This window comes from Nipponia nippon, unplaced genomic scaffold (genome assembly GCF_047370975.1).
Source record: "Nipponia nippon isolate SJK-2023a ecotype South Korea unplaced genomic scaffold, ASM4737097v1 scaffold_34, whole genome shotgun sequence".
NCBI classification, from domain to species: Eukaryota; Metazoa; Chordata; class Aves; order Pelecaniformes; family Threskiornithidae; genus Nipponia; species Nipponia nippon.
Window position 1 is genome coordinate 1,848,337 of NW_028262352.1, and position 18,192 is coordinate 1,866,528.

Here is an 18,192-nt window from a genome sequence, read left to right on the forward strand (position 1 = left end):
GGAAGGAAGGACAGTATATGACATTTAATGTTTAAGGAATGAAGAAAATTAAGAGGTTTTCACTGTTATAGCTCCACCTTGTATATTGCCTTAGCCTTAGTATCGGATGTATACCTGGCTTCTGAGAATGGGGAGGGGAGAGGAATTGACAAGGGTCTGCTGTTTAAACATATTTTTAAAAGATTTTTTTTTAAGCCAAGCTTGATATCTGCCAGCTTCTAACCAGGCAACAAGTTTTACTTCTGGTTCAAGGGCTTGAATATAGTTTCAGCTCCAGTCTCATAGTTGTATCTACAGTTTTGTTAGGGCTATTAGTATCATTGTGTGGCTGAATTATAATCTGACACTCTGTCTCAAGAGTATTTAATATTTTTGAGAAATGTTAGGCCTGGGTGGGGGGGGAAAGAGGAATCTTTTAAAATCTATTTGCTTTCAAGAACCAGTAAATGTAAAATTTGCAGCTCACTGGATTAATTTCTTGGGCCTTTCTGGTTTTATCCTTATTTCACACACACATGTGTGCACACACCTTTTTTTTCTTCTGCCTTTGCCATAGTGTATAAAGCCCTTTTGAGACACATAGGAGTGATGTGTATACTGGATTAGCAGTATGAAAGAAAGACACAATAAGCCTGCATTGTTTTACTTCCTTTTCATTTCTCACGCCTATATCTCTAATAAATTTGTTGCTCCTTCAGTGTTTCAAAGAGGTCATGTTGTTCAGCTATTTTTTTCTGCAAGATCTGATGGCAGAGATCATGAAAATGAATGCCCTGCTTTCTTCCAAATGCAAGAGTTGAGTTATATCGTTACACAGACTCAGTGTTGTCTGGATTTACTAAAAACTTTTCAGCTTAAATTTCCCCCTCTTTGTGCACATTGAAGTTCTGTAAGTGGCAAAGCATTTTTTCAGAAAAGAATCTGTTTTGAAGATGACTTTGGTTTATAAAACTAAAGCCCTTTGTGGAATATGACAAGGTTTGCTAGAGCTGGGATATCCTCTGCGTTTTGGAACAAGAGGGCTGCTTCTACTGCTGCTGTCCTTCGCAGCTGCCCAGGCACTTGGATTGCCCTCCCCTGAGACTCTGATGCCATGCTGGAGGAGCACGGAAACTTGGTGGCTCTGAATTTGCATTTCTCCGCAGCCCTCTGCAGAAGAAAATGCTTGTGTTCCTGGATTGGTGCTATAGAACCCTCATTTGCTCCTTTGTGGCATACAGAACAGCTTTTCATTAAAGGAGATCAGGGATAATTAGCCACATTATTTTGACAAGTTGGTTCGAGCAGTTCTCTTTCTTCCAGTGTTGAGGAGAGGGAGAGAGCAAGGAGTGAGCAGGGCTTGTTTCATGTTACTGGGCTCTTTCCCAAGTGCAGGCACTCTACAGAAGGGCTGCCCTGCAGAGTGGCTCCTTGCTGCACACCGCTACCACTGGACTGTAAAACCCACATGCAAGGTATTGAGTAGGGCACTCAGTGGGTGGGGCATTTATTTAGAGAAATGGAGAGGTTTAGGTGGCAGATTCAAGTAGGTGTGCTGCTCTGCAAAATGCAGGGAAGGTGCTACCTTGTGACCTTATTTAATGCCAAAGCCAATGTAAGGCAGGTATGTGGAGCATAGGGCTGAAGCAGACCTGTGCCCTTGCATGATGAAAATGTGTGAGAGGCAAAAAATTGAAAGGATACACAAAACCAGCTTATTTTCCTGCAAGTTGGTTTTGTTCCCTGTTCTGCCATGCTCAGCTCTCTCCTAGTCCCTAACAAGTAAACTGAAGGGTACGCACTTCATTTCAGTGTTGGTTCTTTATTAAGGAAATTGGATGCTCATGCAGTGCAATCTTCTTGGTGGCATGGCCACAGGCAATGGGCAACCTGGAAAAATGTATTAAAATAAAATCAGTGCTACCCATTATTAACCTCTCTCGAATTTGATCCTTCATCTGGCTGGGGGAAGTATGAAGCTCTGCAGTATTAGGGGTTATAATGCAGTACCTTTGAGAACAAAGGTGACCTAAGTAAGAGGCGGAGCCTTACAAAATGAAGTTATTTGTGTATGACCAAATCCCTGAGATTTTTGTATGCCAGCTCTGGCTGTCCAAGCATTGGGAGGACCAGGTATAAAGGATTTCAGATTGCAGCCACTCTAGCCAAGGAGACACCTTCACAGGCTTTCACCCACAGAGCAAGTCTGACATACAAAATCTGTGGGATCCTTGCGAATTGTTGAAGCTAGAAAAAAAATCCCTTAGTGTGGAAGAACAGTTCTGGGTACACAGCCAGCAGTGCTTACAAATCTAAATAAGGGCAGATTGATTAGGAAAAACATTATCGCTAGGAATGTAGCACTCAAGTATCAGCTATGAGACAAACTGGGGGCAGCCACAGCTCTGACCACCCAAGTGGAGACTTTTACACTGACACTTCTTCCTTAAGGAAAAAAGCAAAAAACAAAACCAAGGTGTGGTGAGTTGACCCACCCCCTTGCCACATACACCCAATAAATAAGGCCAATTAAATCCCTGCAGTAATTCATCTCTTGCATATGCTAAAAAAAAAAAACAAAACAAAAACAACATCCCTCCAGACCACAGGGAGAGAAGGAAGATTAAGATAGCACTTGTTAAATTGAGTCTTCAGATCGAGTTTTGGAACCAAGAGCAAGAATTTAAGTGCACTGGTCTATTTTGTGAAGCCCTGAGATGTCAGCCTAGCAGGCAAGAGGCAGGCAGGGAAGGTCTGAAGGCTCATGGTACTTGAAGAGACAGTCTTCTATGGTTTTTGAGGCTGAGCCAAAATACCTGTCCACCAGTCCCTTCATTCCCTGTCTCTCAGCCCTGCCACCCTATTAGACCTGGTCAGGTTGAATAGGAGCAGGAGCAATGGCACATTGGTTCCTAATGAGAAGCACAGTTATTTTCCCCAAGCTGAAACTTGAATAAGAGGTGGTTGACTGCATCTTAGGTGTGGATTTCATCCTCTAACTGAAACCAGCCTCTGGCTCCCTTAAGGTTTCTTTCTCTCATGTTTGTGTATGTACATGTGTGTGCTGCTCCCAGCAGTTTTCCTGGAGACAGCTCAGTAAGGAGCACAAGGCCTGGCCTTCAAAGATGCAGATTTCCCTTGAAATCAAAAGACTACAGGGAAGCGTGGGAAAAAGTAGGGGGGAGTGGGAGAAGGGAGAGGAAAGGAAAGAAGATCCCCCACTGGTGACAGTGACCCTGGAAAACCCCTGTCAATGGGTGCCACTATGTAATTTCACAAAAAGACTCTCTGCACAGGTGGTGAGGTGCATAGGCAGCTCCTAGCGCTGGGGCTTTGTGGCTCGCAGCCCTGCCGGGGGAGACCCGCTGCCGGTGCACAACTTCTGCAAAACAGCCCCCCACCAAGGGAGGATGGCGCTGGCAGCACCCCGGGGCTCGGGGGCTTTGTCCACGGCTGAATGGAAAGGTGCCCGGTGCCCGCGGGCTTGGCGGTCCTGGCGTGGTACGGGACACAGTACCGGGAGAGACCTCCTCCGAGCACGTCCTGCGGCCGCCCCGGCAGCTCCGGCAATGCTGCCCGCAGCGCGGAAAGAGAGGGGGCAGCGCCCCTCCGCGCCGCCCGGCGAGGTTGTCCCAGGCTCATTCGCACGTTGGGTCCGATCCCGTCTCGTCCTGTCCCCCCGTCGACTTTTTTATCTTCTTTTTTTTAAATGAACACACACGGGCTTTAACCGCGCTCCTTCGCTGCCGCGCAGCAATTCCCCTGCTCGGAGGCAGCTCCTAAAGAGCCTCCCCGGGCCAGGCGCGGAGCCGCGGCGGGCGAGTTTTTCTCTGTCCTCCGCGCGAGTGCGCTGGGAGGTCTGCCCGGGCCGGAGCCGGGCGCGACGGGGCGCGGAGTGGAGCATCCTCTGTGCTGTTCCCGCTTCCCGCGGCTCCCCCGGGTGCCAGTGCGTGCAGCCCCGAGGCTGGACGAGAATGCGCGCAGCTGTAACGGCAGCAATTAATGGCTGATTCGCAATGAACAAAGACGGGGAGGAGCGGTGCCAAAAAAGTAAACAATCACGTATAGTTTAAGGAGTGTTTAGCGCGGCCAGGCAGGCTGCGTTTCATTATTTTTTACACTAAAACATATTAAAATTGGCTATTCTCTGGTTTCAGTTTTAAAGAATGAGCCCTAAGTTGAAACAGGCTAGCTACTGTGCGGCTTTAAAATCCCTCAAGTCATAAGCTTCCACTGCGTTTTTCTAACTGGACAGGGTATTTTTCTTGCAAGGAACTAAGTCACCTCTTTAGTTAAAAAATAAAGTCAGAGTGAGAAAAATCTGGCGCTTCCTACCGCAATATTCACCACCCTGTCATTATTTCTGGAAGCCTGGGAATTCAGCTTGGACCTCCCAGTGTTTGTTGCAGCTTGAGTCCAAGGTGCCCCTAAAAGGATTTTCTTTTAAGGGCTTTAGAAATCGTTTAATGCTGCTTTCCTCCCGTTTCCCCCTCTTTTTTAAAAGAAAAAAAAATCTATATATGGATCGCGAGAAAGTTCTGGGCATGTATTTGTCTAAAAGCATCCCGAACGAAAAAAAAAATCTTGAAAAGAAAATGAAGAAGAAAGGAGGTATGGAAGTATTGCATGCAAAGAAGGCTGGATCTCTTTAAGGCTTCCCCTGAAGCTGGCGATGCACACGCAAGGGTTGCCTGCCTGGGTGGTCTCTCTAATTTGGTAAGCTGTTGCTAAGCAGCTAATAACAGTCATGTTTGCTGAGTAATTTCTACCCTCCTCGAGCCAATCCGCCTCGTAGAAACCCAAGCCATCTGACAGCCCTAGGGGCGGGCTTTCAGCTCTTTTTTTCCTCCCTCTCTCTCCACCCCTTCTACCCCTCCTCCTCTTTATCTAAATGGAGGGAATCCTTTTTTTCTTCTTCACCTTATCTTTTGAGCCGAGGGGCTCCAGCTCGGTCCTGCCGCGCACACGCCGGGGAATAGCGCCAGGCAGCCGCCCGCCCGCCGCTGCGGGGGAGAGCGCGGAGCCTTGCCGGCCCCGCGGCTTGCGGGTAGCACCCCGGCGCTGAGGCAGTATGGTGCAGCGCAGCGAGGCAGCGCAGCAGCAGCCTCAGCCCGCCGTGCCGCTGCCGCGCCGCCGCCGCTGAGCGCCGCCGCGGACAGCGGCTTCCCGGAGGTAGCGGCGGCCGGAGGAAGCGTTTTCAACGGGAGCGGAGGAAAGCGCGGCGGTAACCGGCGGGGGGGGGGCGGGCAGGGGTCTCGCCTGCCCACCCACCCTCCCTGGGTGTGGGGAGCAGACGCCAGCACCTCGGGGACCGCACGCGATGTGGCAATGGGAGGCGCGGGGTGCGACTCGGCAGGAGCGGCCGCGGCGGCAGCCACCGCCCAACGCCCCGCGTGAAGTGGCTGCGCAGCGGTGGGGGCAGCAGCAGCAGCCGCCGCCCGCGGTCTGCAGCGCCGCCAGCACCCCGCGGGCCTCGCCGCGCTTCGCGGGCCACTACCGGGCTCCAGGCCCCGCCGCAGCGGCGGCAGTAGCATCACCAAAGGCAACTCCCTCACCCTGCCGGCAGCGGCGGCAACATGGCCTCAGCCGTTAACGTGTTGGAGCCGGAGACGAGCAGCGGTGCGGGGGGCGGCGGCGGCGGCCACCCCGGCCGGGCAGCGAGGAGCGATAGCGGGAGGCGGCGAAGGACCGGAGGGAACCAGCGCGCCGCGGCGCACGACCGGGAGTATCTGCAGCGACCAAGCTACTGCGATGCGGCTTTCGCCTTGGAGCAGATCTCAAAGGTGCGTTCAATCTCTCAGACTTTTTTCAGATATATAGATACATGCTAATACTGTTATTGTGGGGGAGGTGTTTTCTCGTGGGGGGTGGAAGGAGGAGATGGAAATGAAACAGCCACCAATAAAATGCTGGGGAAAAGAGAGGGACGTCTGTGACTCTTCAGTGCGGGAGAGAGTGCTTTCCTTCCCTTCCTTCTTGCACATGCTTTCCCTAGTGTGTGTTTGTGCTGCGGAGCGCTCCTCTAATTAAATTTCCCGGAGACAGTTTCACCTCCCTCCCGGCCTCCCCCGTGTAGTTTGTGGCACGCTCTGGCTTTTCCTCTCCCCTCTCCACTTCCTTTGCTTTTCTATTCCCTCGTAGCACTCTGCAACTTCATTAACACTGGTCTCTAACCGGAAAAGGGGAGAAAATGAGTAGCTGCTTTCTTGGCAAAAAGTTGTGCTTTTGCGAAGTTCTCCACCGAGTGCCAAAAACGCGACTACGCTCAGAGAGGGGTTCTCATAGTAGAGAAAGTTTGTAACGGAGTAATCCAGCGTTCGGAGGAAAAGTGAAAGTCGTAAATAAATTACTACCTTAAATCTTCTGTGCGGGTCGTACTGAGTCCCTCCGGCTCACTGGCTTTATTGTTAGCGTGGAAACGCCGGAGGTGCAGGAACGCGCTTGGAAGCCCGACTCGGGGAGGGGAGAGGGAAGGGTCCCAACCGCTAATGTCTGCGAACCAAAGAATGTTCAAAATAAACAACCTCGAGAGACAATGCCTTTCTGCAAAGAGCATTTCATTTCGTGGAGCAGATTTCTAGGCTTTGTAAAAAGGGGAAAGGCAAAAAAATCCATGTGGCTGCCCTCTTCCGTTCACAAATATTGTCGTAACTTACAGATGGCTGCTCTACTTCCTAATTAAGATCGCACAGTGTCTCTAAACTCTATGGAAATTAATTGCTTATGATCTTACAGCACTGCTCACCACGTGGATCATGCATTTACTACAAAGTTGTGCATTTACTACAAAGTTGTGCTAAGGGCTGGGAATGGGAGAAATGGCAACAAATTCCTACAAAGTAGTTTTCCTTCACTATCGACATTCCCCCCCCCCCCCCCCCCGCCATCAGCCCTTTAGAGGTCTAATGAGAACAGGAAATGGGACTTTTTTTTCTTGACATGCTTGTTGAGATTCATTGACATAGGTTATTTCTCCCCTAGAGCCATGAATTTTGCCAACATGAATGAGTGTGTTGCAACCTGAACTGGTAGTGATGACTTGAGTGCAAGACAGTGATGGGCAGCTTAGGCAGGGAACAGACACACACACTGTCTTGTTTATACAGATTTCAAGCAGTAATGGAATCCCAAACCTGTGTGGTGGTTTAGCAATAGGACAGTTACCAGCAGGTACACATCTTGGCCTACAGGAATACTTAATGGTGGTTGCAAGCTGCTCAGCTGAGCCATGGGGTGAAGGTCCTTCATGAAGGACAGCATTACTGTCCTTACTCCAAGGGACACTGTGAGGATATGAGCATTTATGTATAAATAACTGTTCTGCTTGTGTTAGTGCTTGGAGGGGTTCTTTCCCCATATGCCCTCTTGGAATAAGTGTGCCTTGCCTGTGTCAGTGTCTGCCCCACCTTCTTAACTACTAACCTTTCCTTGCCTTGTAGGGGAAAGCTACTGGACGAAGAGCACCGCTGTGGCTGAGAGCAAAGTTTCAGAGACTATTATTTAATCTGGGCTGTTACATTCAAAAAAACTGTGGAAAGTTTTTGATTGTTGGCCTTCTCATATTTGGGGCTTTCGCTGTAGGATTAAGGGCAGCAAATCTTGAAACCAACGTGGAGGAGCTGTGGGTGGAAGGTAAGTCTGAGATCCCCTTTTTTCTGATGCCATCCCTCCCCACATTGCCCCTTCCACCTCAGGAGCTGGATAAAAAGAGATTGAGTGTCAGAGACTTTAAGAGTGTGTGCGTGCGTGTGTATACATATGTATATAATAGACCTTCTTCATGCTGAGGAGGGCCTGCTGACTGTTTGGGGGCTGGGCTGGTGGCCAGGGGAAGCATACAAAGTGCTGGCTGTGCCCAGCGCTATGGTGTTTTGCGGGGCTCTGTGAGGCTGGTGAACATGAGTGTGTATAGGTTGGGAAGGGGTGGGCAGCAGGGCATGTGGCTCCAGGCAGCACATACCACTTCACCACCCATGGAGGGCTGCAGGACAGTGGGCTGTGCACTCTGGGTGAGTACCTGGCCTTGTTGTGCCCAGCTATATTGCTTGTCCACCCTCCAGCCCCTTTCTCCAGACAGGAGGGCTGCTAGCAGCGGTGTCTTTCTGGCCCCGCTGCCAGAGACGGGAGGCTGTGCTGCAAGGAGGCCCCTCCTTCGCCATTTTGTGAGTGCATATGCCCATGGCAGGCCATGAGGAGCATGGCCTAGAGGGGTGGGTGCCTGTGTGTGGTCCTGTTTTTCTGGACAGCTTTCAACTGTGGGGGAGAAACATTTGTCTCAAGGTTAAAAAAAAAAAAGACCACTGAAGTGAAGCCGGGCCTGGCTGGCCCAGAGGCTGTGGCTGGGCAGCCAGGTGTGGGGTGGCCATGGGCACTGTCCTAGGCCAGAGGGGAAGAAGTCCTCCAAAACCAGCCCAAAGGTTCACCTGTGTTGCCTTTGTGTTGGTAAGCACCAGTGTAGGAAGGTTGCTTTGGTAAAGGAGAAGAAATTGTATTGGGAGGCTGGGGGTTTGTGTACTTCCTTTAGAAATAGCCCCACCCCAGCATGCTGGGGGGGGGGGGGGGGAAGGGAATGTGGAGTGGCTGCTTCCTTTGAGGGCCTGGAGGCAGTCAGCATCACTGCCCTCCTGCCCGGGGGCCTGCTCAGGGTTACTGTAGTCTGAGACGCATGACTCCAGGTTGTAATTTTTTCTTTTCAGGGAGAAAATACTATTTACTTAGCATCAGATTCCTTCTTTAGCTGTGTTGATGTAAAACCAGACTGACTTTGTTGACAGTGGTAGTTACGGTAGTTACTCTGGATTTATGTCAAAGTAGCTTGCAGCAGAATTTGGCTTATAAAAGTTAATACAGAAAACTGCATAAGTAATCATTAGTAAATACCTCTGTGTGTTGAAAATTTAGTGCTGAGTGCAAACAAAGTTACCAGCTATTATCAAGGTGGTCTGTCTTGACCTGTGGATGAGTTATAGCATATAGGACCAGATTTTTATCTTTGCAGATGACAGCCATATTGGTGTCAGGATGAAGTTCATGGATCATTTAGTGAGTATTGTTATTTCTATTTTGAAAAATAATGTGCTACTAATTGAACTTTTTTGGTACATGTAGTTGAGGAGCCCAAAATACAGTGAAATTAGCCCCCACAGCCCAGAAAAATAGAGCAGGCGCTGCAGGATCCCACCCATAGGCAGAGATGTACATTCAGAATCTGTTCTGGTCATTAGGTGCTGTGCACCTTAATTACTAATGCAAACAGTTGTGAATATTCTTTTTTTCCTCAACATTTTTTTCTTAATTCCTTGTGAGATTGTTGTGGCAAAGTTTCTTTTGTCAATTTTTGCTCTTACTTTTTTGTCTCTGCCTTTTTATAAGTGTTTGGTAAATAATGTTTGATTGCAGTCCTATCCAGCACTCGTCCCTGAGGTTTATTATCCTGATATTACTGGGGTTTGCTTACTAGGAAGGGTAGTCCCATCTTATGCCACCTGCTTCTCCTGACAGTTTAATAAAAGAAACCGCTTGCTGACACCACCTGTGTGACTGGCCTAGCAGTAAAAATGCAATTCTCAAGGAAAAAATCACAGAATGGTTGAGGTTGGAAGGGAAGCTCTGCAGGTCATATGGTCCAACCCCCCTGCTCAAGCAGGGCTGCCTAGAGCTGGTTGCCCAGGACCATGTCCAGATGACTTTTGAATATCTCCTTCTTGGAGATATTCAAACCGCTCTGGGCAACCTGTTCCAGTTCTCGGTCACCCTCACAGTGAAAAAAGGTTTTCTTATGTTCAGATGGAGCCTCCTGTGTTTCCGTTTGTGCCCATTGCCTCTGGTCCTGTCACTGGGCACCACTGAAAAGAGCCTGGCTCTGTCGTCTTTGCACCCTCCCTTCAGGTATTTAAATACATTGATGAGATCCCCCCCTGAGCCTTCTGTTCTCTAGGCTGAACAGTCCCAGCTCTCTCAGCCTTTCCTCATATGTGAGGTGCTCCAGTCCCTTAATCATCTTTGTGGCCCTTTGCTGAACTCTCTCTAGTATGTCCATGTCTCTTGTACTGGGGAGCCCAGAACTGGACACAGTACTCCATGTGTGGCCTCACCAGTGCTGAATAAAGGGGAAGGGTTACTTCCATTGACCTGCAGTTGGAACCTGTGTACAACACAGGGCAGTCCATGATCTCCTACAGAGGTCACCCCTGCAGCACACCCCACCCCACCCCAAACCCCTGCCAATTATTTCAACACAGCTATTACATTCTAAATCATTGATAGTTCTCTGTCAAGTTCCATCTTGAGAAGTATCCACGTTGATGCTCAGGGTTGATGCTCATTGCTGAAAAGCTCATGCATCAAAAGAATAACTTAAGTATTTAAAATTCCTCTTTCATCTTTAAGAGTTTTAACTTAGTGAAACTCTAGTCTAGAATAGTGTGAATATTCTTTGGTCACTGATAAGGTAAAGGGTGAAACCTGAACTCATTGAAAGCAGTGGCAGAACTTGGAATTACTTTAGTGTAGCCAGGCCTTCTCCCAGCATTTGTACAGAACTGTACCAGACAATGTACATAAGTGCCCCAGTCTACCTATTATGGGAAGGGCAAGAGGAGGATCTTGTTCTATAGAACTGGCACCCCTCCTAAGTTGTAAGAACATGGTTCCTTTTGCCTTTGAAACTTCAGAGAAGTTTAATTTACTTGAGGTTCCAGAAATTTAATCTTCTTTATTATTTCCAAACTTATCACACTGTGGCTAATATATGTGCCAGAATGTGCACTCTAAATCCTTGTTTGGAAGGGTCTGTTTCCTTTTCTGTTGGAACATGTACGCTTAGACAGGGCACTGCCTTGGTTGCACCATTCCTTTCTTCCTCTCTCCTGAGCTTTGAGTGAATTCCTGCACCCTGGGGATTTTGCTGGTTATGAACAGGTTGAGATGGGCATTTTTGTAGTATCAGAGAGCTTGGAGATTTTGGTGCATAAATCCAGGAGTGAAATAGAACAGTTGAAAGCCACATTACTTTCTTGTTCCCTATGCCACTGCTGTTCAACAGGAACAGAGGGAATGTAGGTAAGCAGTAGGGCTGCCTCAGCAGTAGGGCAGGCTGCTGCTGGAGTTGTGGCGCCATGTGGAGGTGTTGATTAGCGGTTTGAGGTCTGCTAGTTCCTATTACTTGTTATGTGGACTCTTTTGTAGAGAATGGGCCTTCCTTTCTCATTATTCCTCAGCGAACACTGGGTTCAGACAAGAATGAACTCTAAAAGCCATGGACACTCAAACTTACTTTCAACAGAGAATGCATTAAGGAAAACTCCTCACCCTGACTCCATCTATTTTCATGATTTATTTTTTCTGTGGGAAGAGATGGTCTAACAACTGTTACTAAATAGTATTTGTGATGGCTCCTCAGAAAGGTAGTAATATGCACAGTGTATGCATGTAACAGTTCTTGACTGCTCAACAAATTTAAAGGATATTACATGCAAATGAATGTTTCAGTTATGCATAACTGTTAGGAGGTTCCGAAATATGACAGCTTCTAGGTGTATGAACTGACTGATTCCTTTGTTTAGGTTATGCTACACAGCAGATGCCTAGATTAGTGCTGGCTGGACAAAGCTATGGGAGATTTGTCTGGTTTCTACAATGCCACATTTATATTTCATTTGGATTTCTCCTTCAAAGCTGACCTCCCTATGACTTGTTGGAGTTGTGTCCACTGGGATGCTAATTTTACCGTGTCTGCAACTGCTTTCCTTTTGGTGTCTAATGGAATATGTTCTCATCTTGATACTCATGGATTTTTATGCATGACTTATTAACATAACAGTTGATTATGCACTTCAACCTATGAGCAGTCAGGTAAAACTGTGCTTGCAAAGTTTTCTGCCCCACAGCTAGCTATTTAAGAATATTCTGATTGGTTAAAATACTGTTTTGGTTATAGACCTTGCTGTACTGTTCCTTGTCAGGCTTTTTCTCCTGTGTATAGAATTAAGTTCAGTCTTCCAGCCTTTGCACAGTGTTTTTTCTCTCCGAAGATGATGATGTGGCTATACGTGGTCCTAGCTGCTCTTTTTGGAGTTCAGTAGGAGCTAAAGTGCAGAATTTCACTGAGCAGTTCATTATTCTTTGTCTACCCCATGTGTCTACCCTACAGTTGTATGTATTTTTTCTTAATCTTCCTTATTTATCTTCAATATGCCTTTGCTTCTCTTCATTTCTCTAATCACTCCAGTTTTGTACTATGTAGGAAGTCTTTCCCTATTTGTGATTGTTAGTAACTCTATCTGGGAAAACCTGAAGAAGACAGTAAAACTCCTTAATGACTAAGTGACAGTTCTGCAGTAAAGAGTGTACTCTCCTGTCAGAGTTTAGAAAGATATAGATACACAACTTCTGCTATTACTGGTAGAAACTATGAGTTTCTACTGCTGATGCTTTACTGAGGGAGCAGATTTCTGAGATGGTGCCTCACAAGAGAAAACTCGGTGCTATGGAGTATGATTTGGAGTCTCCATCCTTGGAGATATTAAAAACCTGGCTGGACACAGTCCTGGACAACCCGCTCTAGCTGACCCTGCTTGAGCAGGGGGATTGGACTAGATGATCTCACGAGGTCCCTTCCAATCTAAACGATTCTGTGATTTCTGTGCATAGTATCTTATAATAGCCACTTTATTTCTCTGCCCATTAATCAAGAGGGAGAACAGGAAAACGTTTATACATCTGTATATTGCTCATGTGCAAGAAAAAGCTGATATTTTAAAGCACATGTGCATTGTTGTGCACGGGGATGTAATATATAAAATATTAGAGAAAAGTAAAGACCTTCACCATGTATCGTAGAATCATAGAATTGTTTAGGTTGGAAAAGACCTTTAAGATCATCGAGTCCAAACGTAAACCTATCACTGCCAAGTCCACCACTAAACTATGTCCTCAAGCACCACATCTACCCGTCTTTTAAATACCTCCAGGGATGGAGACTCAACCACTTCCCTGGGCGTCCTGTTCCAATGCTTGACAACCCTTTCAGTGAAGAAATTTTTCCTAATATCCAATCTAAACCTCCCCTGGCGCAACTTGAGGCCGTTTCCTCTTGTCCTATCACTCGTTACTAGGGAGAAGAGATGGACCCCCACCTCACTACAACCTCCTTTCAGGTAGTTGTAGAGAGCAATAAGGTCTCCCCTCAGCCTCCTCTTCTCCAGGCTAAACAACCCCAGCTCCCTCAGCCGCTCCTCATAAGACTTGTTCTCCAGACCCTTCACCAGCTTCATTGCCCTTCTTTGGACATGCTCCAGCACCTCGATGTCCTTGTAGTGAGGGGCCCAAAACTGAACACAGTATTTGAGGTGTGGCCTCACCAGTGCTGAGTACAGGGGGATGATCATGTACTCACGCACATGGAAGCAGAGTGGACAAAGGATGGAAAGTAGGGAAGGCAGAGGCACAGGGTTCTTCTTGACCTCATGCTGTGTAATGGAAAGACTGAGTGTGTTACTGGACCTTTTGGATATAAACATTGCAGAGCTGTTCTTGTTTTTAATTAAATATCCTTTGGTGTTTATTAACAATTAATTACCTTTCAGTGTGCTTATCTTCTTCAGATTCAGTAGTGAATATAGGAGGTTTATTTGCATATTTTTCCATTTTGTATATGAACATGTCATTTCATATCACTTAAAAACTAGTTGAAAGGAGATTCCGCAAATCTGACCTGAAGGGGAAATTGCCAAGGGTGATGCAATGATCAGATTTACCTTTGAGTTATTGCACAAATCTCTGAGTTGCTGTAGCTTCCTTGGATGTGTGTAGAGGGGAAAGGGGTTATAGGAAGTTATTTGTATGTGATAAATTATATTTAAATAGCTACAGGAATGTAATCCCAATGCAGATCTGAGTGTAGTCTCCTTAGTGAGATAGCCAGAAGAAAAATAAGCTTTAGGAACTCATTTAACCTCTTCCTTCCTGCTGACACTATGATAATGTAAAAAACCTACCCATTGCAACTTTAGATTTTTCTTTGTAAGTTACCTTTTCTATAATGGCAAAAAGAGTACAGTTATTTAGTACAGGAAAATATCTCATTTAGTTTTCCTGGAGGATGTTTCTTGTGCATTTCTCTTGTTTGATTGTCCACTTGGGCCTGATTGTGATTTCATTTACACTGGTCTTATTCTACTGACCTCTTGAGGGGAAGTTATTCCTCATACTCAGAAAAGAAGCCCTTGCTGTTTAGAAACTGATAATGTTTAAGTGGTGAATAATAGAAAATATGATGCTCTAGTGCAAGTTATTAAGACCATGAAACAAAATCAACCTAAAATGTGTTTATTATGACTTTTAACTGTAGATAAAAGCTAGCAACTCGAGAGAATTGTGATCAGGCCTAAACATAGAATCATTAAGGTTGGAAAGGACCTCTGAGATTATAGAGTCCAACTGTTAACCTAACTGCCTGGTCCACCTCTAAACCATGTCCCTAAGCACCACATCCACACGTTTTTTGAATACTTCCAGGGACTGTGATTGCACCACTTCCCTGGACAGTCTGTTCCAATGCCTAACCACTCTCTCCGTGAAGAAATTTTTCCTAATATCCAACCTAAACCTCCCCTGGTGCAACTTGAGGTCATTTCCTCTTGTCCTATCACTTGTTACTTGGCAGAAGAGACTGACCCCCACCTCACTACAACCTCCTGATACAAAAATTCACGGATGCTTCTCCTCACAGTCCGAATCTCCCCAAGGGAGAAACGGAGTATTCAGAGAGTCCCTGAAATGAAACTCAATAGCAACGAAGTTACTATTAAGCAGGTATTCTTTATTGCAGCGCTGGGCAGCACTGGGGATTCTCCACCATAAGTGCTCCACCGATTTGGTAGACTTTCAGAGATTATATACTATGAAATCCTACATATTTACAGGATTTCCGAGAAATCATTTACATAAACATGAGGTTTCCTGGTACTTATTAACATATGCAAATGTCCGATCCACATGCGCAGTCGTCTCCCGTGGTGGTCTTCAGGTGGTCTTTGGGGGTCTTCAGATGAAGGCTCGTAGTCTTCTTCACTGTGTTCACTGACTGACCTTTGCTTCTGCGCAAACTCAGTCCTAGGATCACATAAACGGTGTCCTTCAGGGCTGTTGTTGTCATTCTTTTGTGACCTCCTATCTTCCATGTATTTGTTCTCCCAAGGCCCAGTTGTCTGAGATGGGATTATCCGGGAGCCCCCTTATCTTACAACCATTCTAACTACTCCCTAAATCACAAAGGCCTTTCTTTTGTTTAGTTAAGTGACTAAGATATTTAAATATCCTCCTTGCCCCTAGGCTTTTCAGGAGGCATTTTGATGCAGTGGCTTTGTCTATCTTGGCTTTAACCCTTTCACTCCTTTCAGGTAGTTGTAGAGAGCAATAAGGTCTCCCCTCAGCCTCCTCTTCTCCAGGCTAAACAACCCCAGCTCCCTCAGCCGCTCCTCATAAGACTTGTGCTCTAGATCCTTCGCCAGCTTCATTGCCCTTCTTTGGACATGCTCCAGCACTTCTATGTAGCTAGCTCTTTCTAGAGATTTGGGGAAATAGGATGACCTTTTTTTATTCCTCTTTTTTTTTTTTTTTTAAATAGGATACAGTTTCACATGGCTGGCAAAAGAAATCTTTCCCCCTTTTTGTTTCCCACACCAATTGATTTATCATTTTGCTTGCAAGCAGACTTAGAATGTTAGGGCAGGAACACACTCTCTTTTTTTCTCGTATCTTTTTTGTTGAGGACCGAAACCAGTTGACTTGAATACATTTTTCTGTGGTCTGAATGAAGCCAGCAGCGTGGAAAAATCTTGCCATTCAGGTCCATCTGAATGTACATTTCAGCCACACAGTAAGCTGTATTGGTAGGCAGTGGACTGCTAAATACAGCTATTTTTCGCAGCAGAGCGTTAGACAGGTGATTAGCATAATTAGCACATAGTAGGCTATACATATGGTAATGTTAAGTGTGTAAATGCCAGCTGCGGTGTAAAATTTATGTCGGGGTCAACAGGGCTGTGCGAAAGTATTGTGTTACAGCTGCAGGTCAAAGCCTCCATTGCTTTACCTTCTTTTCTCGTGTTGGTGAATGTGCTAAACCGAAGAGAAAGACAGGCAGAAATATAAGATAAGGCTTTGCACAGAACTGGGATGTTCAATCAAGAGGGACTGTTCTTAAAGAAAAAAAAAAAAAGAAAAAAGCCTCAAAACTACACACACACACATGCAAAACAAAAGTTCCCCTCTTTCACTATAGATTTTGTTTTGCATCATGCAGGCTGTATGCACATTTGTATGTGTTGCTGTCTTTGTGTGATGCCCTTATGATGGGAGGAGGGGTATCTTTGGGGAGAAAGGTAAGAGTTTGGTAATTGTGCTTTAAGGAACAAAAACAAACAAAAAAATTGAATTCTGCTTCTCCTTTTTGCATTCCAACCCACAATGTCTTTTTTTGTCTCTGTTACTTATTGCACTTAGGGTCTAGGAATTAAATAGCCTTGAAGGTAACAGCATTATATGTAATAAAATCTCAACAGTGCAACAATCTTCAAGTTGCATGACTGGTTTTAGAATAAGTGCCAAAAGTTCCTCTGTGGTTTTGTGTGTGGGTTGTTACACTTATTCCCCAGGTTCCTCCCACCTCCTAAACCACTAAATTTTTGTATAAATTTAAAATTACTAATACAGGTTTCTTGTTTTAAAGTAATACAGCATTGAAGTGTATACATCTTTTTAAACAGCTGATGGGGAAATCCATAAATTTCTTTGTGGACATAAACTGTTCATTCATATATTTCACATTTGCAACTTTTTTCTTTTGTATTGTTTTGTTCAGCTATAAGGAGTGGTGGTATTGACAGAATATAGTTCCCACCACACTGACCTTGTGATGAAACTTCCTCATAGCCACAGGGAGTCCTTATGAATCAACCCCTAATCCAGGTAATCCTGATGGCAACAAAATCATGAAAGTGGTTCCTGGTGATGTGTGTTTCCCTGCACAGATGCGGAGAGAAGGAAGTGTTAGAAATAAATCAGTCCAGAGCGATGTTCTTCACAGTCTGGGGGAGACTGTGTGTGAAGCTGGGGGCTTCCATTGTGTTCTGCCCCATGCGGCCTCAAGTGGAAAGACAATGAAAGGAGGGCTCGCTGTATAATGGTGAAAATAGTGCTCAGTGCTGAGAGGTGATGTCAACTCCACAGAAACTGAGAGAAGGGAGCTGGGGTTAATGTTATGCAACAAGCTGAATGCACTGATAGAGAGCGTATATTGCAAGCACTGACACTGTCTTTATGCAGATTTTAGGAGGTCTTAACTAATTGTACAGAAATTGGTTTAATAAAATCTCTAGTATTTTATGTGTACTTGCTACAGCAGGGACATTTTTACTCCTATTTCTAGAGATTCTAATAATTTGGGTTTTAAAGGGAGAATAGATCATTTTTGCAATGTGGTAGGATTGGTAGTGAAGTAAAATTATCTGAATGATCAGGCTAGCCAAAAGTAGAAAGTAAAGATTGTTTTGTGGGGTTTGTTTGTTCATTCATTTGTTTAACTTTCTTTTCCAGTTCTTTGTGTTTTAGAATAACCTTAGACATATGGTCACACTCTCAGTATATCTGACAGGAATCTCTAATTACATTCATACACAAAGTCAAATGTACTCTTTACTGCTTGGTGTAAATAGCAAGCAAATGAAGAGAAATGGGCCTCTTGACAGATGCAGCACTGTCTTGGAGCTGGTGGCCAGTAAGAAATATTGAGATGGGGGAGCCGTGACAGGCAGCAGGTTCAGTGCTTGGGGGAGCGGTGACCTGACCTGATGATTGTGTCCAACAGTGAGAGCAGTTTTGCTTCAGTGCAAAACCATTCAGAAGGAAGCTGCTTAGGCGACAACAGATGGTACAGCAAGCAGCTAGTAGGGAATACTTGAAAGAAACTGTACCCTGTTTCATAACACGTTCATTCCTTTCATTTTTCTATATGTTAGTTTTGCTGTCTCCTAAAAACATCATTTAGGAAATGGTATTCCCTAAAAGGTTCTGGATAAATAATTTGTCTTGACTGTTTTCTGTTCCTTTAAAAATTTGTATTCAGATTTTGTGCTACTCCATATACAGATTAAATTTGTGCCATCTCAGGAGTACAGATGAAAAGGCTTAAAAACGCTGCTTTTAATCACA

The 18,192-nt window shown here is 45.5% G+C and overlaps 1 protein-coding gene across 7 annotated transcripts in view; it reads left to right on the forward strand.

Annotated features, from left to right (window-relative positions):
• The first annotated feature begins 5,320 nt into the window (after positions 1–5,320).
• Positions 5,321–18,192, forward strand: part of LOC104022796 (protein patched homolog 1-like) — a 98,098-nt gene continuing 85,226 nt past the window's right edge. For 6 of the 7 annotated variants that reach the window (XR_015707698.1, XR_015707697.1, XR_015707699.1 and 3 more), the window contains exons 1-2: positions 5,321–5,762; positions 7,419–7,611. Coding sequence is in view for 3 of the 7 variants with exons in the window: in XM_087770938.1 (XP_087627064.1) it covers positions 5,556–5,762; positions 7,419–7,611 (400 nt within the window). In the remaining 4 variants the exon portion in view is untranslated. Of the gene's footprint in view, positions 5,763–7,418; positions 7,612–18,192 lie in introns of those variants that run through there. The other variant, XR_015707700.1, reaches the window with a different exon arrangement.